This window comes from Pteropus alecto, unplaced genomic scaffold (genome assembly GCF_000325575.1).
Source record: "Pteropus alecto unplaced genomic scaffold, ASM32557v1 scaffold3, whole genome shotgun sequence".
Lineage (NCBI taxonomy): Eukaryota > Metazoa > Chordata > Mammalia > Chiroptera > Pteropodidae > Pteropus > Pteropus alecto.
In genome coordinates this window covers 70,247,268-70,267,721 of record NW_006442484.1, presented here as the reverse complement: position 1 = coordinate 70,267,721, position 20,454 = coordinate 70,247,268, and the positions used below count along the sequence as shown (strand labels likewise).

The 20,454-nt window shown below is 31.7% G+C and overlaps 1 protein-coding gene across 1 annotated transcript in view; it reads left to right on the top strand.

Moving 5' to 3' along the window:
• The window catches only part of KANSL1L (KAT8 regulatory NSL complex subunit 1 like), a 120,620-nt gene that overhangs the window by 93,768 nt on the left and 6,398 nt on the right, over positions 1-20,454 (top strand). The window contains exons 7-10 of the mRNA XM_015596468.2: positions 6,147-6,312; positions 8,982-9,089; positions 17,060-17,188; positions 19,558-19,717. Of these exons, the coding sequence (XP_015451954.1) occupies positions 6,147-6,312; positions 8,982-9,089; positions 17,060-17,188; positions 19,558-19,717 (563 nt within the window). The remainder of the gene's footprint in view (positions 1-6,146; positions 6,313-8,981; positions 9,090-17,059; positions 17,189-19,557; positions 19,718-20,454) is intronic.

Here is a 20,454-nt window from a genome sequence, read left to right as displayed (position 1 = left end):
ATATATATATATATTCATAATAGGAATACTACAATCTTGCAAAGAAGTTCTTTCCACATTGACTCATAGCTTTAATACAATGCCTGTCAAAATCTCAAAAAGTAATTCGTTTTATGTATTTGTGTGGTGGGGTTTTTTTGTTTGTTTGTTTTAGAACATAACAAATCCACTTAAAAATTTATATGCCCTTGCAAATGGTTAACAGTAAATATGATGATATCTAAGAACACAGTGATAAGACTTGTTCTTCCAGGTATCAAATACTATTTTAAAGCTATAGGAGTTAAGGCAGTGTGGTATCGATGCAGGGGTTCAGCGCTTTAGAAGTAAACAGTGAAATCATAGAGAACTCAGAGACAGATTCAATGTACATGGACACTTGATTTAAGACAAGTGGTACTAGAGAGTAGTCAGGAAAGGGTAATCTCTTTATTTGTTGGATGGGTAGAATCTCTCTATTATGAAACTGGCATGTTCTAGTTCTTTTGCATACTTTTAATTGGTTCACATTTTTCTATTTTAGTAATTCTTCATTTTCTGACTATAGCTTATGGTTGTATATGTGTGGCAAATATCTTCCAATTGGCTGCTTGTGTTTCATTGTCTTTTCAATAGGAATTCTTCGTTTTAATGTAGTTAATTTCACAACTTCATGGCTTATTTGGATATTTTCCTACTTTGAGATCATGTATTCTGTGTATCTTCTAAAATGCCCTTTACTGTTTACTTTTACATTTAATCTTATAATCTACCACTGGATGATTATTATATATGGTCAGGGACAGAGATCCAATTACAGTTTTCCAGCACCATTTTAAAGAACTTACTACCTTATTGGTAATTTGCAAAAAAAAAAAAAAAAAAAAAAAATCCAGTTAACGAGATACCAATTTATACCCACTAGATTGGGAAATTTTTAAAATTAGAATAATATCAAATGTTGGTATGGATTTAGAACAATGGGGACACAGTGTTGGTCGAGAGTAATTGGTACAAGCACTTTGGCTAATCGTTTGCTTCTTTCTAGTAAAGTTGAAGATAAACATACTTGTAATTTAAGATTACAGTTCTGGAAAGATATCCTAAAACTGCATAGGATTTTGTACATTAGCAGAACATGTATAATCCTATTCAGAGTAGCATTATTTGTAATAGCTACAAATTGTAAACAATCCAGTGGTCCATCAATAATAGAATTGATACATAAATTATAATGTATTCATATAATGAAATTCAGTATCACAATGTGTACAGAAACTTGCCCGGACATGGATGAGTTCCATTTATAGGCATTCCTCATTTTATTGTGCACCTCATTGTGCTTCACAGATATTGCATTTTTACAAATTGAAACTAAGACCCTTCATCAGCAAAAATATTATAACTTGCATTTTTAGCAATAAAGTATTTTTTAATTAATGTATGTATACTGTTTTTATAAAAAGACAGTGTTATTGCAAACTTAATAGACTATAGTATAGTGTATACATAATTTTTATATGCACTTGGAAACCAAAAAATTTGTGACTCACTTTTTTCTGGTATTTGCTTTATCATGGTAGCATGGAACTGAACCTGCAGTATTTCTGAGGTCTGCCTGTATATCCCACCAAAATTAAAAAATATTTTCAAGTACATATATACTCATGTTCATAACAGCACTATCCACAATAGCCAAAATGTGGAAACAGATCAAATGTCCATCAGTGGAAGAATTGATGAACAAATTGTGGTATATACACAAAATGGACTGTTACTCATCCATAAAATAATGAAGTACTGATACATGCTACAATCTGGATAAACCTCAAAAACATTATGCTAAGTGAGAAAGTCAGACATAGAAAGTCACATACTGTATGATTCCATTTATATGAAATATTCAGAATAGATAAATCCTTAGAAATTAGTGGTTGTCAGGAGCTGTGGATATAGATGGGGTAATGGGGAGAAATTGCTTAATGGGCAAGGAGTTTTACTTTAGAGTAAAAAAATTTTTTTAACTGGATAAAGGTGGTGGTTGCACAAAATTGTAAATGTACTAAATGTCATAGAATTTTCACTTTAAAATGGTTAATTTTATGTAATGTGAATGTCATCTCAATTATTTTTTAAAGTATGAATTCATGTGATATGAGATCATTCATTGCTCCATTGCTTGTAAAAGCAAAAACTATAAATAACCCAAATGTTCATCAACAGAATACTGGCTAAATACATTAGAGTATATCCATACACTGGAATACTATAAAAAAAGAATGAGGAAGCTTTATACAAACTGATGTGAAAAGTCCCTAAGATATACTGTTTACTAGGGAGAAAAGGTATAGAAGAGTTTATATAATATGCTATTTCTGTTGAAATGGGGCAAATTATACCTAGTAGTAGAATTACAGGGTCATATGGTAATTCTATATTTAAGTTTTTGAGGAACCAGTAAACTGTTTTCCACAGCAGCTGAACTATTTTACATTCCTACCAGCAATGTATGAGGTTCCCAAAATTTCTACAATACTTGTTATTCTTCAACATGTGTTATTTTTTATTATTATCATCATTATTATTATTATTATTATTATTATTATTATAGACATTCTAGTAGGTATGATGTGGTACCTCACTGTGGTTTTGGTTTGCATTTCCTCAATGACCGATGATGCTTGAGCATATTTTTGTGTGCTTGTTGGCTATGTGTATATCTTCTTCGAAGAAATGTCTGTTCAAATCCTTTGCTTATTTTTTAATTGAGTTATTTGTCTTTATATATTCTGGGTACTGGACTCTTATCAGATATATGTTTTGTAAGTATTTTCTACCATTCTGTAGGTTCTCTTTTTATTGCACCTAAGTTTTTAATTTTGACAAAGTCCAATTGTTTGTTTTTTGTGCTTTTGGTGTCATATCTAAGAATCCATTGTGTAATCCAAGGTAATGAAGATTTACCCCTAAGTTTTCTCCTAAGATATTTATGGCTTTAAGCTCTTATATTTAGGTTATTGATCCATTTTGAGTTAATTTTTGTATGTGGTGTTAGGTAGGAGTATAACTTCATTCTTTTGCTTCCTAATTGTGAATATCTAGTTGTCCCAGCACTATTTGTTGATGAGACTATTTTTTTTCCATTGAATGGTCCTGGCATAATTAAAAAGGAATCATTTAAAAGCATCTGTTGATCAAAAGACACCACAAAGAAAGTGAAAAGAAGCTCAGACAGGAAGCAATATATAGAACATACAAAGGATTTGTTGCTTTCTAGTTATATAAAGAGAACTTACAAAGTCAATAAGAAAAAGACATTCCAATAGAAAAATAATCAAAACATGTGTTTCCCCATAGAGTAAAAAGTGAATGGCCAATTATAGGTTGTTATAAACAGAAGAATGATGAATTGAGTTCATATAATGTTGAGTAATAAAGCAGGAAATTATACTTAACATTCTTCTGTCTATATGCATTTTTAAAGCATATAGATTTAATTAGTAAATTGTATAGGATTATATATACTTATTTGGAAAAAATATAAAGAAATCAAGGAAATGATAAAATTAAAGTTCAGGATAGCAGTTACTCCTGGAAATGTGAGAGAAAGATATGATTAAGGAGGCACAATATATGTAGTTAAGATTCAGATTTAGCTGCATTTGACAGAAACAAAATATAAGTTTATATATAATATACTTACATAAACAAGGTGTAAGTTGATATCTTTGTCTTGTAAAAGATAGAAATATTCTAGGCATGACAGCTACTCTATATGGTTATCTAGGAGCCAGGCTCCTCCCAATTCGTTTGATCTTTTGAGCATTACTTTCATCCATATGGTTATGGTGGCTCACTACCACAGCTATGTTACAAGTAGCAAGGTAGAAGAATGAAGGAATAAGTTACCTTCTTAAGGTCACTTCATGGACGTTGCACACATTACTTCTCTTCATGGTTCTCTGGCTAGAATTTAGTAATTTATAGATGCAAGGAAGCTTAACAGATGTGCTCAGCTGAAAATCAGGAGTTTTGAAGAGGGAGGAGGAAAGCACAGATATCAGGAGGAAAGTAGCAATATCTTCCACAGGCTCCTGCAGGCGGAGTAGGAGGAAAAGGCATCAGAGGTATTATTGGTATTGTTCTGTTAAAGTAAGATGGTGAGTATAGATGTTTTTTAAAAATTATTTTATGACTTCTCTATAAATTACATGTTCGTTTGTATATATGAATGTTTCATTATTAAAGTTAAAAAAATTTAGTGGATACTTTTCTGGCATTTTTTTACTTGAATTTTTTATGCAGCATATGGTATTGTTGATCACACCCTCTAAGACATTTGAATTTTTTTTGGCAAGAATCTCCTGTTTTTTCTCTTATTTCTCCATCCATTCCTTTTCAGCCTCCTGGGCTTCACTTTCTCTGCAGGGGGAAAAAAAAGGCCTTTTCCTAGATGCCCCTCACTTGTCTCCATAATTATTTAGGATAGTTTCAAATTGGCTAATGGGTTTCCCGGATTTGGAATAATTGCACAAGAAAAGTTATTATATGGTAAATATTCAGATTTTATCAACTTTTATTTATAATGCTCTAGCCATATATGGAAAAAAGGGAGTTTAGCACATTTTTTTCTTTGTAATTTAAAATAAATGTTCCATATATCTTTCTGAACTACATCATAAAAGAACATTTCTATAGTGAGTCAAAAACATCTTGTAAATGTAAAAAAAACAGCAACCCCTGCCATACACACACACACACACACACACACACACACACACACACACACACACACACAGCACATCATTACAATAAATCTTGGAAATGACTTATAATCATGTATATACATGTTATATCTTTTTATAAAAATTCATCAATTTACTTAACCACTGAGCTAGGTATGATTATATAACCTAAGTCTTGGCCAATGGAATATAAATGGAAGTTATTACATGATAAATTTTAGCATATATTAACAGGGACTTTTTGCCCAATGAAATAGTCTCAGGCACACGTGTATTTAAAGTTTCATTCACTTAAATTTTTTTTTAAACAAATAAGATAAAATTCAGTTGGTCAGCATTCAAGTTTCAACTATATGTCAGGGATGGTGTCAAGTTCTGGGTATACAAGATTGAACATAGTCCCAACACTCAGGAAGCTAACAGTCCAAACGAAATCTAGCTTATGCTATGGCAGAGATAGATATGCCCAAGGTGCTGTAGAAACACAGAGAGAAAATGCCAAAGTTAGCCAGGAAACTCAAATTCAAAGTTGAAAAACCTAATGTAATTTATAAAATAAAAATGTTTAAAGATAGCATCTTAAGATCTCAGTTCTAATAAGCATTTTAAATATCAAAATGAGTCCTAGTGTTATTGTAGGAGATAGAGGTAAGAGTGAGGGAAAGCATATAAGTGAATTCTATTAATTTTAAAAATATTTTCTCTATAGATTTTTTCCCATTCAATGTATACTAATTTCATGACCAGAAATATAATTTTAAAATCCAGCATTTAAACACATTATGTTTGTCTTACTGTGGCAACATAACTTTTTAATTTAGCAACATGATTTTCTTAAGATTCCTGGACTCAAATCTTTAAAAACTCAAACTCATGTAACATATTGCATGTTCCCTACATATCTTTTTAAATAACATATCTTAAATTTAATGTAAACTCATAAAATACTCAGTACTTTACTATTGTTCCAATGGAGATATTGTCTGGCTTTAGAATTTACTGCAGAGACTAGTTTTATTCATTGGTTGTTAACAGGTTGCAAGGAGAAAAAGAGTACACACAACTCATAATATAGCACCTGCTCACCATCACTTACAGATCTCACTATTCTGGAGTGTAACCATTTTCTTTTGACCTAAAGCTTCTCAAACTCATTTGTTTTTATTATGACTTCATAAGATAGGATAAAGACCCCTTTTCTTAGACATTGATCTTCATTTTGAAAAACTGAACAGGGACTCCCTGTCAAGTCTCATCACATTCAAGGCCTTCAACAACTTTATGTTAAAGTCTTTCTCCAAGGTGACTTATTAAGTCAGGATTTCTTTCTGTGTTATTCAGATACTGTACTATAACTATTATATTCTCTAATTCACTTTTCAGGCAAAAATGAAGTCTTTAAATTATTCTTTTTCCTTGCAGACTTTGCCTTCAAAGGAAACAGTGTTTTTAAATACTACACAAAAGCCTTGCCTGCAGTCAACTTCAGCGTGGAGTAGCTGTGAACACAATTCAAAGTCTCAGATATTAAGAGAACATGTATCAGAGTTAGATTCTTCTTTTCATTCTGTTCTGTCATTGCCATCAGGTAAGCCTCCTTATAAAACATTTAACTGAGTATTTTCTATGGTGAAATCTAATCCTATAAATACAAGGAACCTAATAAAATTTTATTTTGTCAATTATTTTCTCACTGGTTATTACAACTAAACAGTTTTTATAGAAGAATTAAGTTGTATGCTGAGTTAATGTCTTTAATTCCTTGGAAATTTTGGTTTACTTTGGGAAATAGTTTTTTGAGTGTTAAAATTTTAGCATTTTATTGATAACATGGCTATGCTGTTGAATTGTCTCAGTAAGTCAGTGTCTTTTTTTTTTTTATGTGTTACTTTTTCCCTGCCATATTTTATTCCTCCATTTATAACCAACATTGGATTTCTTAGGAGAGAAGAAAATTGTCTATATTTAGGGATAGTCGGTTCTTGAACCCAAAGAATATCTATAATCTACAAATGAGTAAATGAGACACATACATCCCCATTTCCCTAGGTGGCCTTAAGTTTCCGGTTCTTGGTTTCTGTTGGAACACTTCCGGTCTTATATAGGGACTAACGTAAATATTGAAGGTAAAAAAAGGAAACATTCTGCACACTGGTTATCTCATGTTTGTCTCTCTATGGAAAGATATCTCAAATAGGCTTTGTTTCCTTTTCGGATTTTATTTCTAAGCATCCAGGCACTGCTCCTCTTTGTAAAGCTCCTCTTTGTAAAGTGTTTGTACCTATTCCTGCCCTGAATCTTAGTTTAATTTTTACCAGTATTAGAGTGCTTTAAGTACACCATACTTTGAAGTAATTTTCTGCCGGGAACTATTTTATTCCATCTTTGAGGAAACCTTAACAATAGAAACAAAAATATAACAATAATAATGCAGCTAACATTTAGTCTTAGCATACACTGGGCCCTATAAGCACATTACAGTTTCTTGTTTAATTCTCGCAACAAGCCTATGATAATAGATACTATTGTTCTTTTTATCTTACATATGAAAAAACAGGCTTAGAGATGTTAAATTTCTCATTTAAGATTACGCAGCTAATAAGTGATGGGGCAGGATTTGATCTGAGGTAGTCATGCTCTGGAACCAACCTAACCTTTACTCTTTACTGCCTGTTTTCTTATTAGTAAATTTGTTTCTCTGATGACATAACCCTGACAGTTGGTATAAATATCCTTCATCTTAATCCTCTTAATGTCTACTCTAATAAGATTAGCTTCCTCACCTACTAATTAGGGTTATTCTTGTCTTCTTATGTTCATTTAGTAAAAATCTGAATGCCTACTGTATACTAGGTACTAACTAGGTGTTAGGAGTATAAATACAAACAAATCCTTCAAGGCACTTGCATTCAAGTTTAAGACAACTGAAATGTAAACTTGTAAGTGTAATAAAGCATCATGAAATATTTTGATAAATTACACAGGTCACACACAGTGTAGGGAGGCACTAAAGGAGGTATATGGATGGAACAGAGACCTTCCCTAGTTACATCAAGTTTTTCCACAACTCATAAAGAACAGTAGTAGAATAGGTGATAGTCTCTTTATAAAAGTAAGTGATCTTTCTTTGAAGAAACAAACTTATGTTTTGGTAATTGGAAATATCAGAATCCTGAAATGTTTAAGCAGGTTTAGTTTTTATTTTTATTTTCATTTTGTCCTATAGTTTTTATATGATCACAGAATAGCCATCCTACCTCTGTCCCTTGGGGCAGACACTATGATACTCATGAACCCATTTTTTTTTTTTTGCATATTTATCCACACTTATGGATCTACTATTAAAATACATCATTTGAGAGAGAGATACTTCTTTAAAATCCAGACTCTTCCTGGGTCTTTCCTTATTTATGCATTCATAATTCGTTTTCTTAAAAATAAATACCTTCTTTCAATAGCATCACTTTCAATATTTCAACTGCTTTATAAAATTTTGTTTGTTTCTTATGAAAATGTTTAAGTGTCTCTTAAATGTTTTTTAAGATGATTTTGGTTTTACATTATTGATTGAAGACAAGCCCTTTAATAAATGTGTGAAGCCCATTTTATTGCTTAGCTCCTCTTTTTATCATAAAATTATAGACTATAAACAGTGAATTGAATATCTAAGTCTCTATTTAAAAGAAGAGAGCTAGTTTGGCAGTAGGTTTGAATCTTTGTAAAAGATTCATCTTAGGATTCATAATATTAAACTAAGGGAATGTGAAAGTTGCTATTTTTATAGAAGGATACATCTGAATTATAGTGGTTTTCCCTCAAGTAATTAAAACCATGTAATTATATCTTTTGGAAACCTCATTATTTCAGATGCAAAAGTTGTGCGGTGGGATGGAATGGACTTAAAAAGAGTCAGACAGGTCTGTCTGTATGTTTTATTAAAGACCCTTTGGGTACATTTGTTTCATCTGTGATAGTATTTATTAATACTTACAATTTTGTTCATCTTATGAATTATTTTAGTTTATGAAGTTGTTCATTATTAGCATTTTTATTTGATTATTTAGTACATATAATCAGTAATTCCAAAATATTGCTACTCGTATGCTTTGAAAAAGTATTCTGCCATGTCAGAAAGTTGTGACTTTTCAAGCTTTTTCTCATTTGTCTAAGCTTATGTGCTATTTATAGAAAGAAAGCAGTCTTAATATTAGAGCCTGTAAAAAGTGTTCACTGAAAATACTTTTTTTATTTTTCCAGATGTGCCTCTCCATTTTCACTTTGAAACATTGTTAAAAAAGACTGAAATAAAAGGAGATCTTGCTGAAAATAAATTTCTGGGAGACTGTATCATATCTCCATCATCTGGTATGTTATTTACAAATCTTGTATTTTATATACCTTTTATATCTTTCAGATACTTATACTTTTGTTTTCTAAGGAAATAAAATTTAACAAAGGAATAAATGTAAATCCTTAATTTTTAATATTCACTTTTCACAAATCACACACATGAATAAAAAATACACGAGAGTATTGCTAACAATGTGTGATACTTACTGAATGAAAATTCTTAAATATGGTCTATAAATATAAAAGGAAATTTAAATAAATGTGAAAAAAAAGCATTCCTGTATGGTAAAATTAATAAGGATAGCAATTATTCTTGTTGGTTTATATGTTTAATGCAATATAAATGAGGTTCTAATAGAATTTTGTCTTCTTAAAATCATTGTAAAGCCCATTGGGAAGAATAAACAAGAAACTATAAAAGGAATTGCTAGAAAAAGTATTGAGAGAATCTATCCCGACCACATAAGGAAACATGACAAAAATCTGTAGTAGTTAGCATAGATTCTATTTTGCATACATTTAGGAAAGTAGATCCATGAAGCAAACTACATAGCTTATACTTTATTATATAAGGGAAAAACTGTAAATTAATGAGAAAATGGAGAACTATTCAGTAACTACTATTAGCCTTGTGGGGGACAGTTTGTTTGCACAGTTGTTTCATATGTATCAATTCCAGCTGGTTCCAAGAATTTTAAATATAACACTAAAATTATAAAACTAAAATTATAAAACTTGAAAACTTATGAAACGTTTATGAGTACTCTGAATGGGGATGGGGACACTGTCTTTGCTTGAAAGCAATGAGAAGTATTTTGACTATCTGCAGAGCTAACCAAAAAAGCCATACAAAATGTTTACTTCTCAGAGAAATTATTCCAGGTGAAATAATCATCTACCTCAAAAACTCAAGAATCAACTGAAATACCTATTAGAATTAGTGTTCTGAAAAGTAGATTTTAAAATTCTAAAAATCAGTAGCATTTATAAATAGCAGTAATAACCAGTTAGAACAAGGAATAAATTCTAGGCACACTGACAATGAAAATTTAACATATATAAGATTAAATTTAACAAAGGCCTACATGAAGAAAACTTCAAAAGTTTACTAAGGAACATAAGAGTATATGCCTATATGGAGAGAAATACCCGATTCCTGTCAGAAGAAAGTATTGTAACTTAAGATGTCATTTTTCCTCAAATTAATTTATAATGTAATTCTAATCAGAATCACACAAGTATTCTTATTTTGGAACAAAAATTATTCTGAAATTTACATCAGAAAATATTGAATATCCAATAAAAAATTTAAAAGATCAATAAGGAGGTATCAGATATCAAAATATATTATAAAGCTATAATCAGTAAAATATTGTGATGCTAATGGAAGCCAGATCAAGGACACTGAAGAAAAAGCCAAAGAGTTCATTATATGATAAAGATATTATTTCCTATCAACGTGGAAAGAATAGTCTAATCAATAAATAATAAAAATAAACTATTCTTAGGAAGTATTCCTTATATGCCAGTAGTGGTTGAAAGGCTTTATGTTTATTAGTTGCTTTAATCTGTACAACCCTATAAAGTAGGTATTATTATTTTTCTCCTTGACTAACATTACCCAAATCACAGTTGAGTAGTGATAGAGCCAGGATTCAAATCCAAGCAGTATGACTCAGAGTACATGCTTTAAACAACTGTTTCTTTTGTAATTAGTGGCATTAAATAATGACTTGGGAAAAGATAAAATGAGATTTCTACCTTACGTAGCACATTAAAACAAATTTAAGATGGATGAATATTAAAATACGTTCCAGGTGGATTAAAGAGTTGAATGTTAAAAATTATATCTTATGAATTAGAAAAACTAGGTGTATTCAATAATAATGAAAAAAAGAATAGCTAACATTTACCAAGGACTTTTGTGCCAAACACTGTGCTAAATGTTTACTATTTCTAATTAATAAATTCAAATATTATAAATATCAATTCTGGCAAGACTGTAATTAAAATAGGACCCTCATATATTTGCGGTAGCAGTAAGAATTGATACAAGCCTTTTGGTAAGTATGAAATTCATTACAAGGCCTTTAAAGTATATATTTTGTTTAATAAGATTATTGATAAAAACTTTGTATACTTGCTCACAATAAATGACTAAACTGTTAACTCTGTACTCTGATCCATTTCTACGAACCTAGTCCAATTCTAAATATGACACCACTTTTCTTAAAAATATATTTAACATATTTGTCATAATAAAAAAATGCAAACAACTTGAAGGGCATAGTAGGGATATGGTTAACTAACACAGTGGAATATACAGCTTTTAAAAATATTGTAAGTTCATATAAGAATGAAAACATTTTTTAAATAATGTTAAGTGATGTAAGAAGGACAAAAATGTTTTACTTCTATGTGTGGTACAGTTATAACCATGTAAAAATGTTTCTTTTATCATTAAAATGCAATGCCTGTGCCTCTTGGGGATCCTGATTTGAACTCAGCTGTACACACACACACACACACGTGCACACACACACAGTTTTTGAGACAGAAATTTGATCATGGACTGATGTTGGATATTAATGAAGTGTTAGTTTTGTTAGATGTAATAATGCATGTAGTTACATAAACACACACATACTTTATCAGTTTGTTAGAGCTTCAAGGTGACAGATGTAGATAACATATGATGTATGGGATTTGCTTTAAAATACTCTAGCAAAAAAAAAAAAAAGTGGGAGAGAGATGAAACAAAATTGGTTACCAGTATGTAATTGTTGATGCTGAATGATAGGTACTTAGGAGTTCATTATCCTATTCTTTGTTGAAATTTTTTCACAGTAAAAAGTTAAGAAAAATGAAAACACTAAGGACACGAAGCAATTTCTTATCTTTAGGGAAAAAGACTAAAGAAATACAGGAAAATATAGGTTATCTTGTATTACTTTTTCATAATATAATTCTACTCCTTGGAATTTATCCTGAGACTAAACTTTTTTAAAAATAGAAAAAAGTGTATGCAGGAAGGTGATAATTTTAAGAATGTCCATAATAGAAATAATACCATGATGACACCCAGCTCTAAGAGCTAAAAAACAGTTAAATTATATTGTCTCTAATCAGAGGAATGTTAGGCAACCATCTGAAAAAATAACAATTATGAGTGTGTTATCAGATTAAAAAATACAGTCATGTATTCAAATAAAAATTATTACATTTGAAATATGAATATGCATTATATGACTGAAAGGAAATATGCAAAAATGAAATTTTATGCTATTAGATAAGTAAGGTGATTTTATTTGTTCTAATGTTGCTCTTTTATCTGACTTAAATATAGAGCAGTGTAAATATTTTAGGCACAAAATGGTAATGCATCAATAATGTAATATTAGTAATAGGGAATTAATAGAGGACATTTGAGTTGAATGCTTTAGTATTAGGAAAATCAATGAAGTATTCTTTGTATTTCAATCTCTCCTCTCCAAATAATTAAGCATTAATTAGGTTTTATCATATCTGTTTTAAATAGCTAGTCATTAATTTTTATTTTACTGTTACTGATTTCTATAGAATTAAGTAAAACGAATTCAACATTTATTGAGTACCTATTCTGTGCCAGGTAGACTATTAAGTGCTAAAGAATCAAAGGTGAATCACAGGAAATCAAAGAAATTGTAATAAGGGAAGCAGACACAAATAATTATTAGAGGATGTGATGGGCACAAATATGATAAAAGTATTCTAAAAAGAAGAGAGGGTGTATGAATGTGCCTAGGGAAAGGCAGAGGAAGGAAAGGTTAAGAGTCACGGGAAAAGGGCAACAAGAACTCCAGACAAGTGTAGCTTTTAATACTTAATTGGAATTTAGAGGAAGAATGAGAAGTGTTCAAATCATTGCTTCTTAGACTTTAATGTGTAAATTACTTGGGATATCATTAGAATGTAGATTCTGGTTCAGTAACTCTGGAATGGGGGTCTGAGATTCTGCACTTCTAATAAGGTCCCAGGTAATTCAAATGCTGTTGGCCCATATTAAGTAACAAAGTTTTAAAATGGAAACACACACATGACTTGTCATAGTGCCATGAGACAGTGTGATGCATTCAAGCATATATAAAATGGCCTGGTATTTGGGTAAATTGTGTGAAGGTGAGTAGCTGGATATATATGTGCTTTGCCAGACCTTGGATTTATTTTGGACTGCCCATTAAAGTGGACAACTTTGACAGCCCTGCTGATGTCAGATAACAAGGAAGGAGAGAAAAGACAGAGTATGGATTAAAGAGTGAGCAGATGGTTAGTTACCAATTGTGAAAAAATACCAAACAAAGCCAATTTAAGGGCCTGTACTCATCAAAATATTCAGTCACGAAAGATAAGACAATGGAACCATTTCAAATGCAAGAAAACTTTAGAGAGACCTGACAACTGAGTGCAGAGTGATCAGAATGTTCTATAAAGAACATTATAGGAATAATTGGTGAATTTTGAGTAAGATCTACATAGCTACTAGTATTTCTTGATTTTGATCATTGTGTGGCTGGCTATTATAAAAGAATTTCCTTGTTTTTTAAAAATACATGTTGACATATTTAGGGTATCATGTCAACAACTTTATTGCAGTTCAAAAAGATAAAGCAAATATGATAAAATGTTAACATTTGGAGAATCTAAGTAAAGGGTATACAGGACTTACTTGTACTATTGCAAGTTTTCTGTAGTCTGAAATTATGTCAAATTAAAGTTTATTACTTTTTGAGTGGACAGATGAGAGAGGAACAATAGCCCAACCACAGGCAAGACAGAAACCTAGGGCTCAACCTTCTTCACCTATGTTCAGTGCAGTCTTATATATTTATTTCAAATCTGGTGCTGTTATCTTCATTTCTACCACTCACAGTCCAACTTAATGATCCCTTATCTATACTGCTGAAATAGCCTTATCAACTTTTATTTCCCTCCAATCTCTGTACCAAGTGATCTTTTCAATATGCAAGTCTAATGATGTCACACTTGCCCCTCACCCCCATTCCCTTCTTATATTTCAGAGAGAATATTCTTAATAGAGAATCCCTAAAGCCCTGCCTACATGGGCTGGCTCCTACCTATTTATGGTTCGTTTTCATCATGTTTCCATACTCTGTACTACCTAACTGCTGTTGACTTGCCAAATTTGTCCTTTCCCTGCTGCCTTTCACCTTTGTACATACCATTCTCTTTCTTCCCCTTGCCATCAGATATTCTGTTCATATTTGAAATCTTTCACTTTATCTGGGGAAGCGTTTCCTAGAGCTGTCATACTATTATATACTCTCATTAACTTCTCTCAATAGTAGTTTTCTATTATACATTAGTTGCAATTGTTGAATAATGTCCGTAAACTATATTGGGGCAGAGACCATGCCAGTTTTTAGTCACCATTGTTTTCCCAAGGTATAACAGTGCCTGCTGTGTAATTGGATCTCTATAAAGTTATTGAATAAATAAATGAAAAGGATGGAAAGGAAGGCAGGAGATAGAAGAGATACTGACTGGGTCGAGGTATGTTAGGATGAAATCTAGGAGAGGATTTGAGAGCAAGAACCCAAAAGCTGGGAAGGTTACTATAAATAGGACAGATAATGTGTATAATTAGATGCTAAATTGTCATATATTTCCTACTGTTTCATTAGTCCCATTGAAACCTAACAAGACACCAAGAAGAAAAAAAGTAACTGTAAAGAACACTTTTGAATAATATTCAATAAAAAGCATAAGCTTAGTGTTTTTTTCTTCAAAATGTTTGATGTACTTTTAGAAGGGTGGTGAATTGCTTTTAGGAGAAAGGTGAACTGTTTGGAATTTGCTTTCAAATACTCCAGAAATAATTCTATTAAAACAAGTGAGCATTACTGAAACACCTACATGTGCCAGGCACGTATACATTTTAAAACCTAACTTATAATTCTAGTTCTTTTTAGAAATGAGTTTAGAATTATGCCTGCCATCTTGTTTTCTATTTATTTCACTGCAGTCTTTTTTGGGGGGCGGCGGGGGAGGGGGAGAAATCTTGGAGGCCATCTCGTTCTAACATTTTCTCTTAGTTTTTTAAAGTCACTGTTTTCCTCATCTAGTTTTGCTTTATGTCCATCTCTCATTCCTTTGCAGTAATGTTTTTATCCCTTCTCTGATAATTTTTAGGGTATCTTTATTGTGATGTGCTGTATGATTTAGATTCCTCCCCCTCTCCCCATCTGTGACACTCGAGTTGTTGAAATCTTAGGGTATCATTGTTGAAAATTTTTTGGCTATCATTTCTTCAAATATAGCCTCCCATGCATTCTCTATTATCTCCTGTTATCCCATTTTGGTTCGTCCTTTTTCATATTTCCCATCATTCTAGATTCCTTTGAGTTCTGCAATTCCTCTTCCAACCCACTGATTTTGATTTCCAGCTGTGTCCCTTCCATTATTGAGCCCCGGTAGTGATTATTTTAAATTTGAATTTTCAATTTCTAAGGTCTTTCTAGAGAGACCTTTTGCCTGTTTCTGTTGGCAATATTAGTGTTCTAAAGGCTTGCTAATCTGTATTATTTTGACCCTTAACTATTTCTTGAAATTTGTTGTACCTCTTTGTTTTATGGTGTTGGTATTCAGACTTTTGTTGGAGTCATGTGTTCTCATCTTTAAAGCTGATATTCAGTTAAGACTATTCTGTCACTATGGGATGCTCTTCATGAAAAGGGTAGAAATTTGCACTCTATACCATTTTTCAGAGGCAGTTAGGGATAGGCAGGATATGTTTCAAATGGGGCATATGGGCATTGCCTTATCTCTTCACCCATCATTTTTCTGCTCAAGGCTCCCAGATTTTTTCTTAAAACAGATAATCTCTCACCAATGAGCCTGGCTGAGGTGTTGCCATGTGTTGGCATCCTATTAGATGCTCCAAATAATTGTCTTGCTTCGTTTCCCTTTTCTCCAGGTCTAGAGCACTTTTGATGTTGATCACATTTTGGGGGTAATACTTTCCCATTTGCTTTTTGCATTGAGTTTGCTCTTGTCTAATTCCATGTATTAGTCTTTCAGAGATTCCTCAAAAATTCTGCTTTATTTATTTTTGCTTCCTAGTATGGATGTATTTATACAGATCTGTGCATGTGTCTATGTAAAAAAAAAAAAAATTGTCTAATTTTTTGAGTGCTTTGCTATCCTGAAATGAAGACCCAGTTACTGTTGGTAGGCCACATTTTTCACTGTTGGTTAGAATTTGGCACTTCAGCCTATATGTTTTTTCCATTCCTTTCCATTTCTAAACTCTTCAAAAAATAATCCATTTGATTCAGTACCAGAAATATGGGGTTCAGACAATAATCATGATGAAACTAACATTTATGAATAGTTATATATACTTATGTCTAATGCCTGTTCTCCCTATTTTACAGATAAAGCAACTGAGGCATAGAGATATTAAATGAAAGTTTTAAAAAATTCATTGCTTTAAAAAAGTGAAAGAATGGTGGTAGGCAGTCAGAGGTTGATGAAATCTGGTTCTTGCTCTTGAGAGGTCCACCTGTTGTGATTCTGCAGAATCTAACTTGGTTCTGAATTATTTCCAGCTTTAAGGGTAAGCAGGAAGTTAAAGATTCAGATCATATTCAACCAAGATTTACAGACTGAACCAATCTTCTCTATAAAATCTTGTAATTTAGAAGAATTACAGGATTTTGTAAGTTGAAAACTGTTCCCTTTTTATCCCCTTCAAATAATGGAGCAACTATAGGAAATTGGGCAATTCCTGAAGATGTTTTTAAGGAATCTTATTCTAGGTATTTTCAGTTTAGGAGTATTCCAACTTGGTACATAAGTATTTATTGTGTTAATTTTGAATGGTATATTAATATTCTGCAAAGACATAAGTAGAAACATATTAACATGTTCATTATCGGTTTGTGCTAAGGAACTAAAATGTCACATTTCCTTTCCATTTGTTTTAGTACATAAGACTTCTCTGAGTCAGTGGAGAAATGGATATTCTCCTACATGCAAGCCTCAAATAAGGTCAGAATCTTCTGCACAGCTGTTACAGGGAAGAAAGAAAAGACACTTGAGTGAAACAGCATTAGGTAGGTTAAAATGAGGATTATTAGCACTAGCACTAAAAACTGAAAATTCTGATCTCCAAAGAACCCTAGCTTCATGAGAGTTTATAATCCAGTAGTCACTAACTATACAAAGCATCTAAGGTCCCATGAGCATTAAACATATTCATGTAGTCAGTTCAGAATTATTTGTGGACTGGGCATCCATCCACTTTATGGCAATTAAGAATTTCCTTCCTGTGTTCCCCGACTAGAGTTATCTTCTACTATCATCCAGGACAGGATTTAGTCTTCAAGGTTGTGTTCTAGACTCAAAATATGTCAGTACAAGGTTGCCTTATAAAAATTTATTACCATTTTTGGTATCTACTATGGAGGTATTGATTCACTGAAGCTGCTTCAGACTTTTGAGCAATTGTAAGTCAAGGTAACTCAACCACCTAGTTCAATTCCCTTTAGGAATTTATAATTTCATGATCTGTATCTTTGAAACTAGAACTCTTCTAATAATGCGAAATAAAATTTTTGTGGGGATTTGAGACAAGACAGTTCCACCGTTACTGCAAATTAATACTAAAACCTGGGAAGATATATATTAAATAGCAAATTATCTATATACTCTTTTCAATCTTATTTGTTGTTCCAGGGGATATAATACTATACACATTAGGTAAAGTGTGCCCTAGATGTAATATGTCAATATGCCCAATAAATTAGAAAATAATTACATCTAAGATGTACTGGACTGTAATGATACATGATGGATTTAACACATTTATCACTGTCTCTAGAAATCCCACCATAACAGGTCAAGTCACTACCTAATAATCACTACTTGATCAACCAGTGTGGCACAATATTAAACTCCCACCCACATCCAGAGATCTCATTACACTTTTTAGTGCCTCAATCTTAAGACAACCAGCTTTTGAGACATTTTCATACATGTATACTGAAACAAAGGAAAACTTGTATCTCTAAGAGGCATGATGAAATACAAATTACCTAAGATGTAAAACATTTCACTTGAATTGATAGATCTAAGTTCCAGTTTGATGAAAACACAGGGGTCCATGTAAAATGCTTTATTATCAAGAACTAGACAACTCCACGAAGTGTAGGATACCTGGTCTTGTCTCTTTAACTAGAAAATATGAAAAGACAAACTCTTCTAGATTATAAGAAACCTAGAAGTTAAGAACCAATTTCAATATGTAGATTCTGGCTTGAAGAAACTACTAGCCATAAAGAACATTTTGTACCAAGTAGGAAAAGGTAAATATGGACTGGCATCAGATTTTACATTATACAGAAAATTATTTTTTACAATCCATAACAAAATAAACAAGGGCAGTAAATAAGTGAATAAATATATACTCAAAATAGGGAACCAAAACAAATGGAATAAAGGAACATAGAAGAAACAGAAAATACCAAGAATAGAAGTAAACATAATAGGAGAGAAATTTCATTCATGAAATAAGATGCTATAAAAAATTAAGAGAAAAGGAACTTAGAAATCAGTGCTTTAATAGTAGAAAAAATTTCAAAAATCAATACAATGGTCAGAAGACCAAGTTAGGGAAATCTCCGTAAAGTAGAAAAGTCAAAGATATGAAAAAATGAGAATAGAGAATATAATGAAGAGGTAAGTCTTGCAAATGTGACTTTATGTGATTCACTTACATGTGGAATCTAGAGAACAGGATAAATGAACAAACAAGTTCATAAATGCAGACAGCATTTTGAGGGTGGCTGGGTTGGAATGGTGTGGAGATAAATGAAGGGAGGAAGGGATTAAGAGGTACAAATTAGTAGTTACAAAATAGTCCTGGGATTACAGAGTACAGCATGGGAAATATAATCAGTACTATTGTAATAACTATGTATGATGTCAGATGGGTACTGGATTTAATCAAGGTGATCACTTCATAAGTTATATAAATGTCTAATCACTGTTGTACACCTGAAACATAATATTGTATGTCAACTATAACTGAATATATATATAATGTGTGTGTGTATATATATATCCATATATATATATGAATTTAAAAAGGATAAGGCTTGGAGGTTCAACCTCTGAATAACAGGCACAAAAATATGGACATAATTATAAAAATACTTCAAGAATAATATACAGAAAACAGGAACAAGAGTAAAGGGAAAAGAGGAGATTAAAGAAATACAAGATGAAGTAGGTAAAAACTGTCAAGAGTCCAGAAAGTGTAAATAATTGTGACAGGACTGTAAGATATTGTTTTTGACCTGTGCATTTAAAAAATAAACCAATAAACAGATAAGGAATCACGTATTCCCCAAGTAGAAAAATAGTTCTAATACCTGTAAGTCATGTTAATGTTTGACATTCTCAATGGTTCTTTCCATGGCAGGAGAAAGAACTAGATTTGAAGAATTTGCTTTTCAGCACACAGAATCAGGACCTCATAGGAATTTTACTGCTGTTACTAATGTCAATGTTATATCAAGAACCCAGAATTCATCATCACAGGTAGGTTTTTTGTATACTGAACTCTATAAAACTGCTTTATAGTTAAAACTGATTTGAAAAAAAATCATATTCTATTACCCCTATTTACTAGCACATATTAGCACATTTAGATCTTATTAGGAAGCAATAAATTCCATAAAATTTTTTTAGTAGGAAGCTAACTCTTCATTAATCCTTGGTTATGGCTTTTCTGTTAAAAATTTAAACTTTATCATAAGTATCTCTACTCCTTAATGTGAAGCTACATATTATCTTGCTAATAAGAACAAGCACCTGTGTTGTTCTTATTTGTTGTTGTTATTTGGTCAGAGTAGAAGTCAAAAAGTGAGAGGATTTAGGAAACAAGGGTGAAGCTTAGGGACCAGGAAGACATAAATGAAGATTGTAATAATGATCTTTACTAACTGGCTCTCCAAGTATTTCAGAGACTTTCCTAAGAAAAAGTGAGTTAAATGATCATTTCATTGACATTTAGGGTGCCTTATAGTAATCTTTCCTGGTAAGTTTTACATTTTAAGGCATTCCTATTTTTACGGTTATAAATAGGTTTGTAAGTGTGCATGCACAAATGTACGCTGTACACGTGCCAAAAAAAAAAAAAAAAAGATTGTACTGGTTTACAGAAGATAGGTATGCTTTCTTATTTTTCTCAACATTTTATAGTCAGACTTTTAATAATATATTTATATAACTTACATAACAGGTACAAGCCATACTATCTTTATATAACTCATGAGAATATAATCACATAACTAGGTACTACTGTAACTATTTTGCT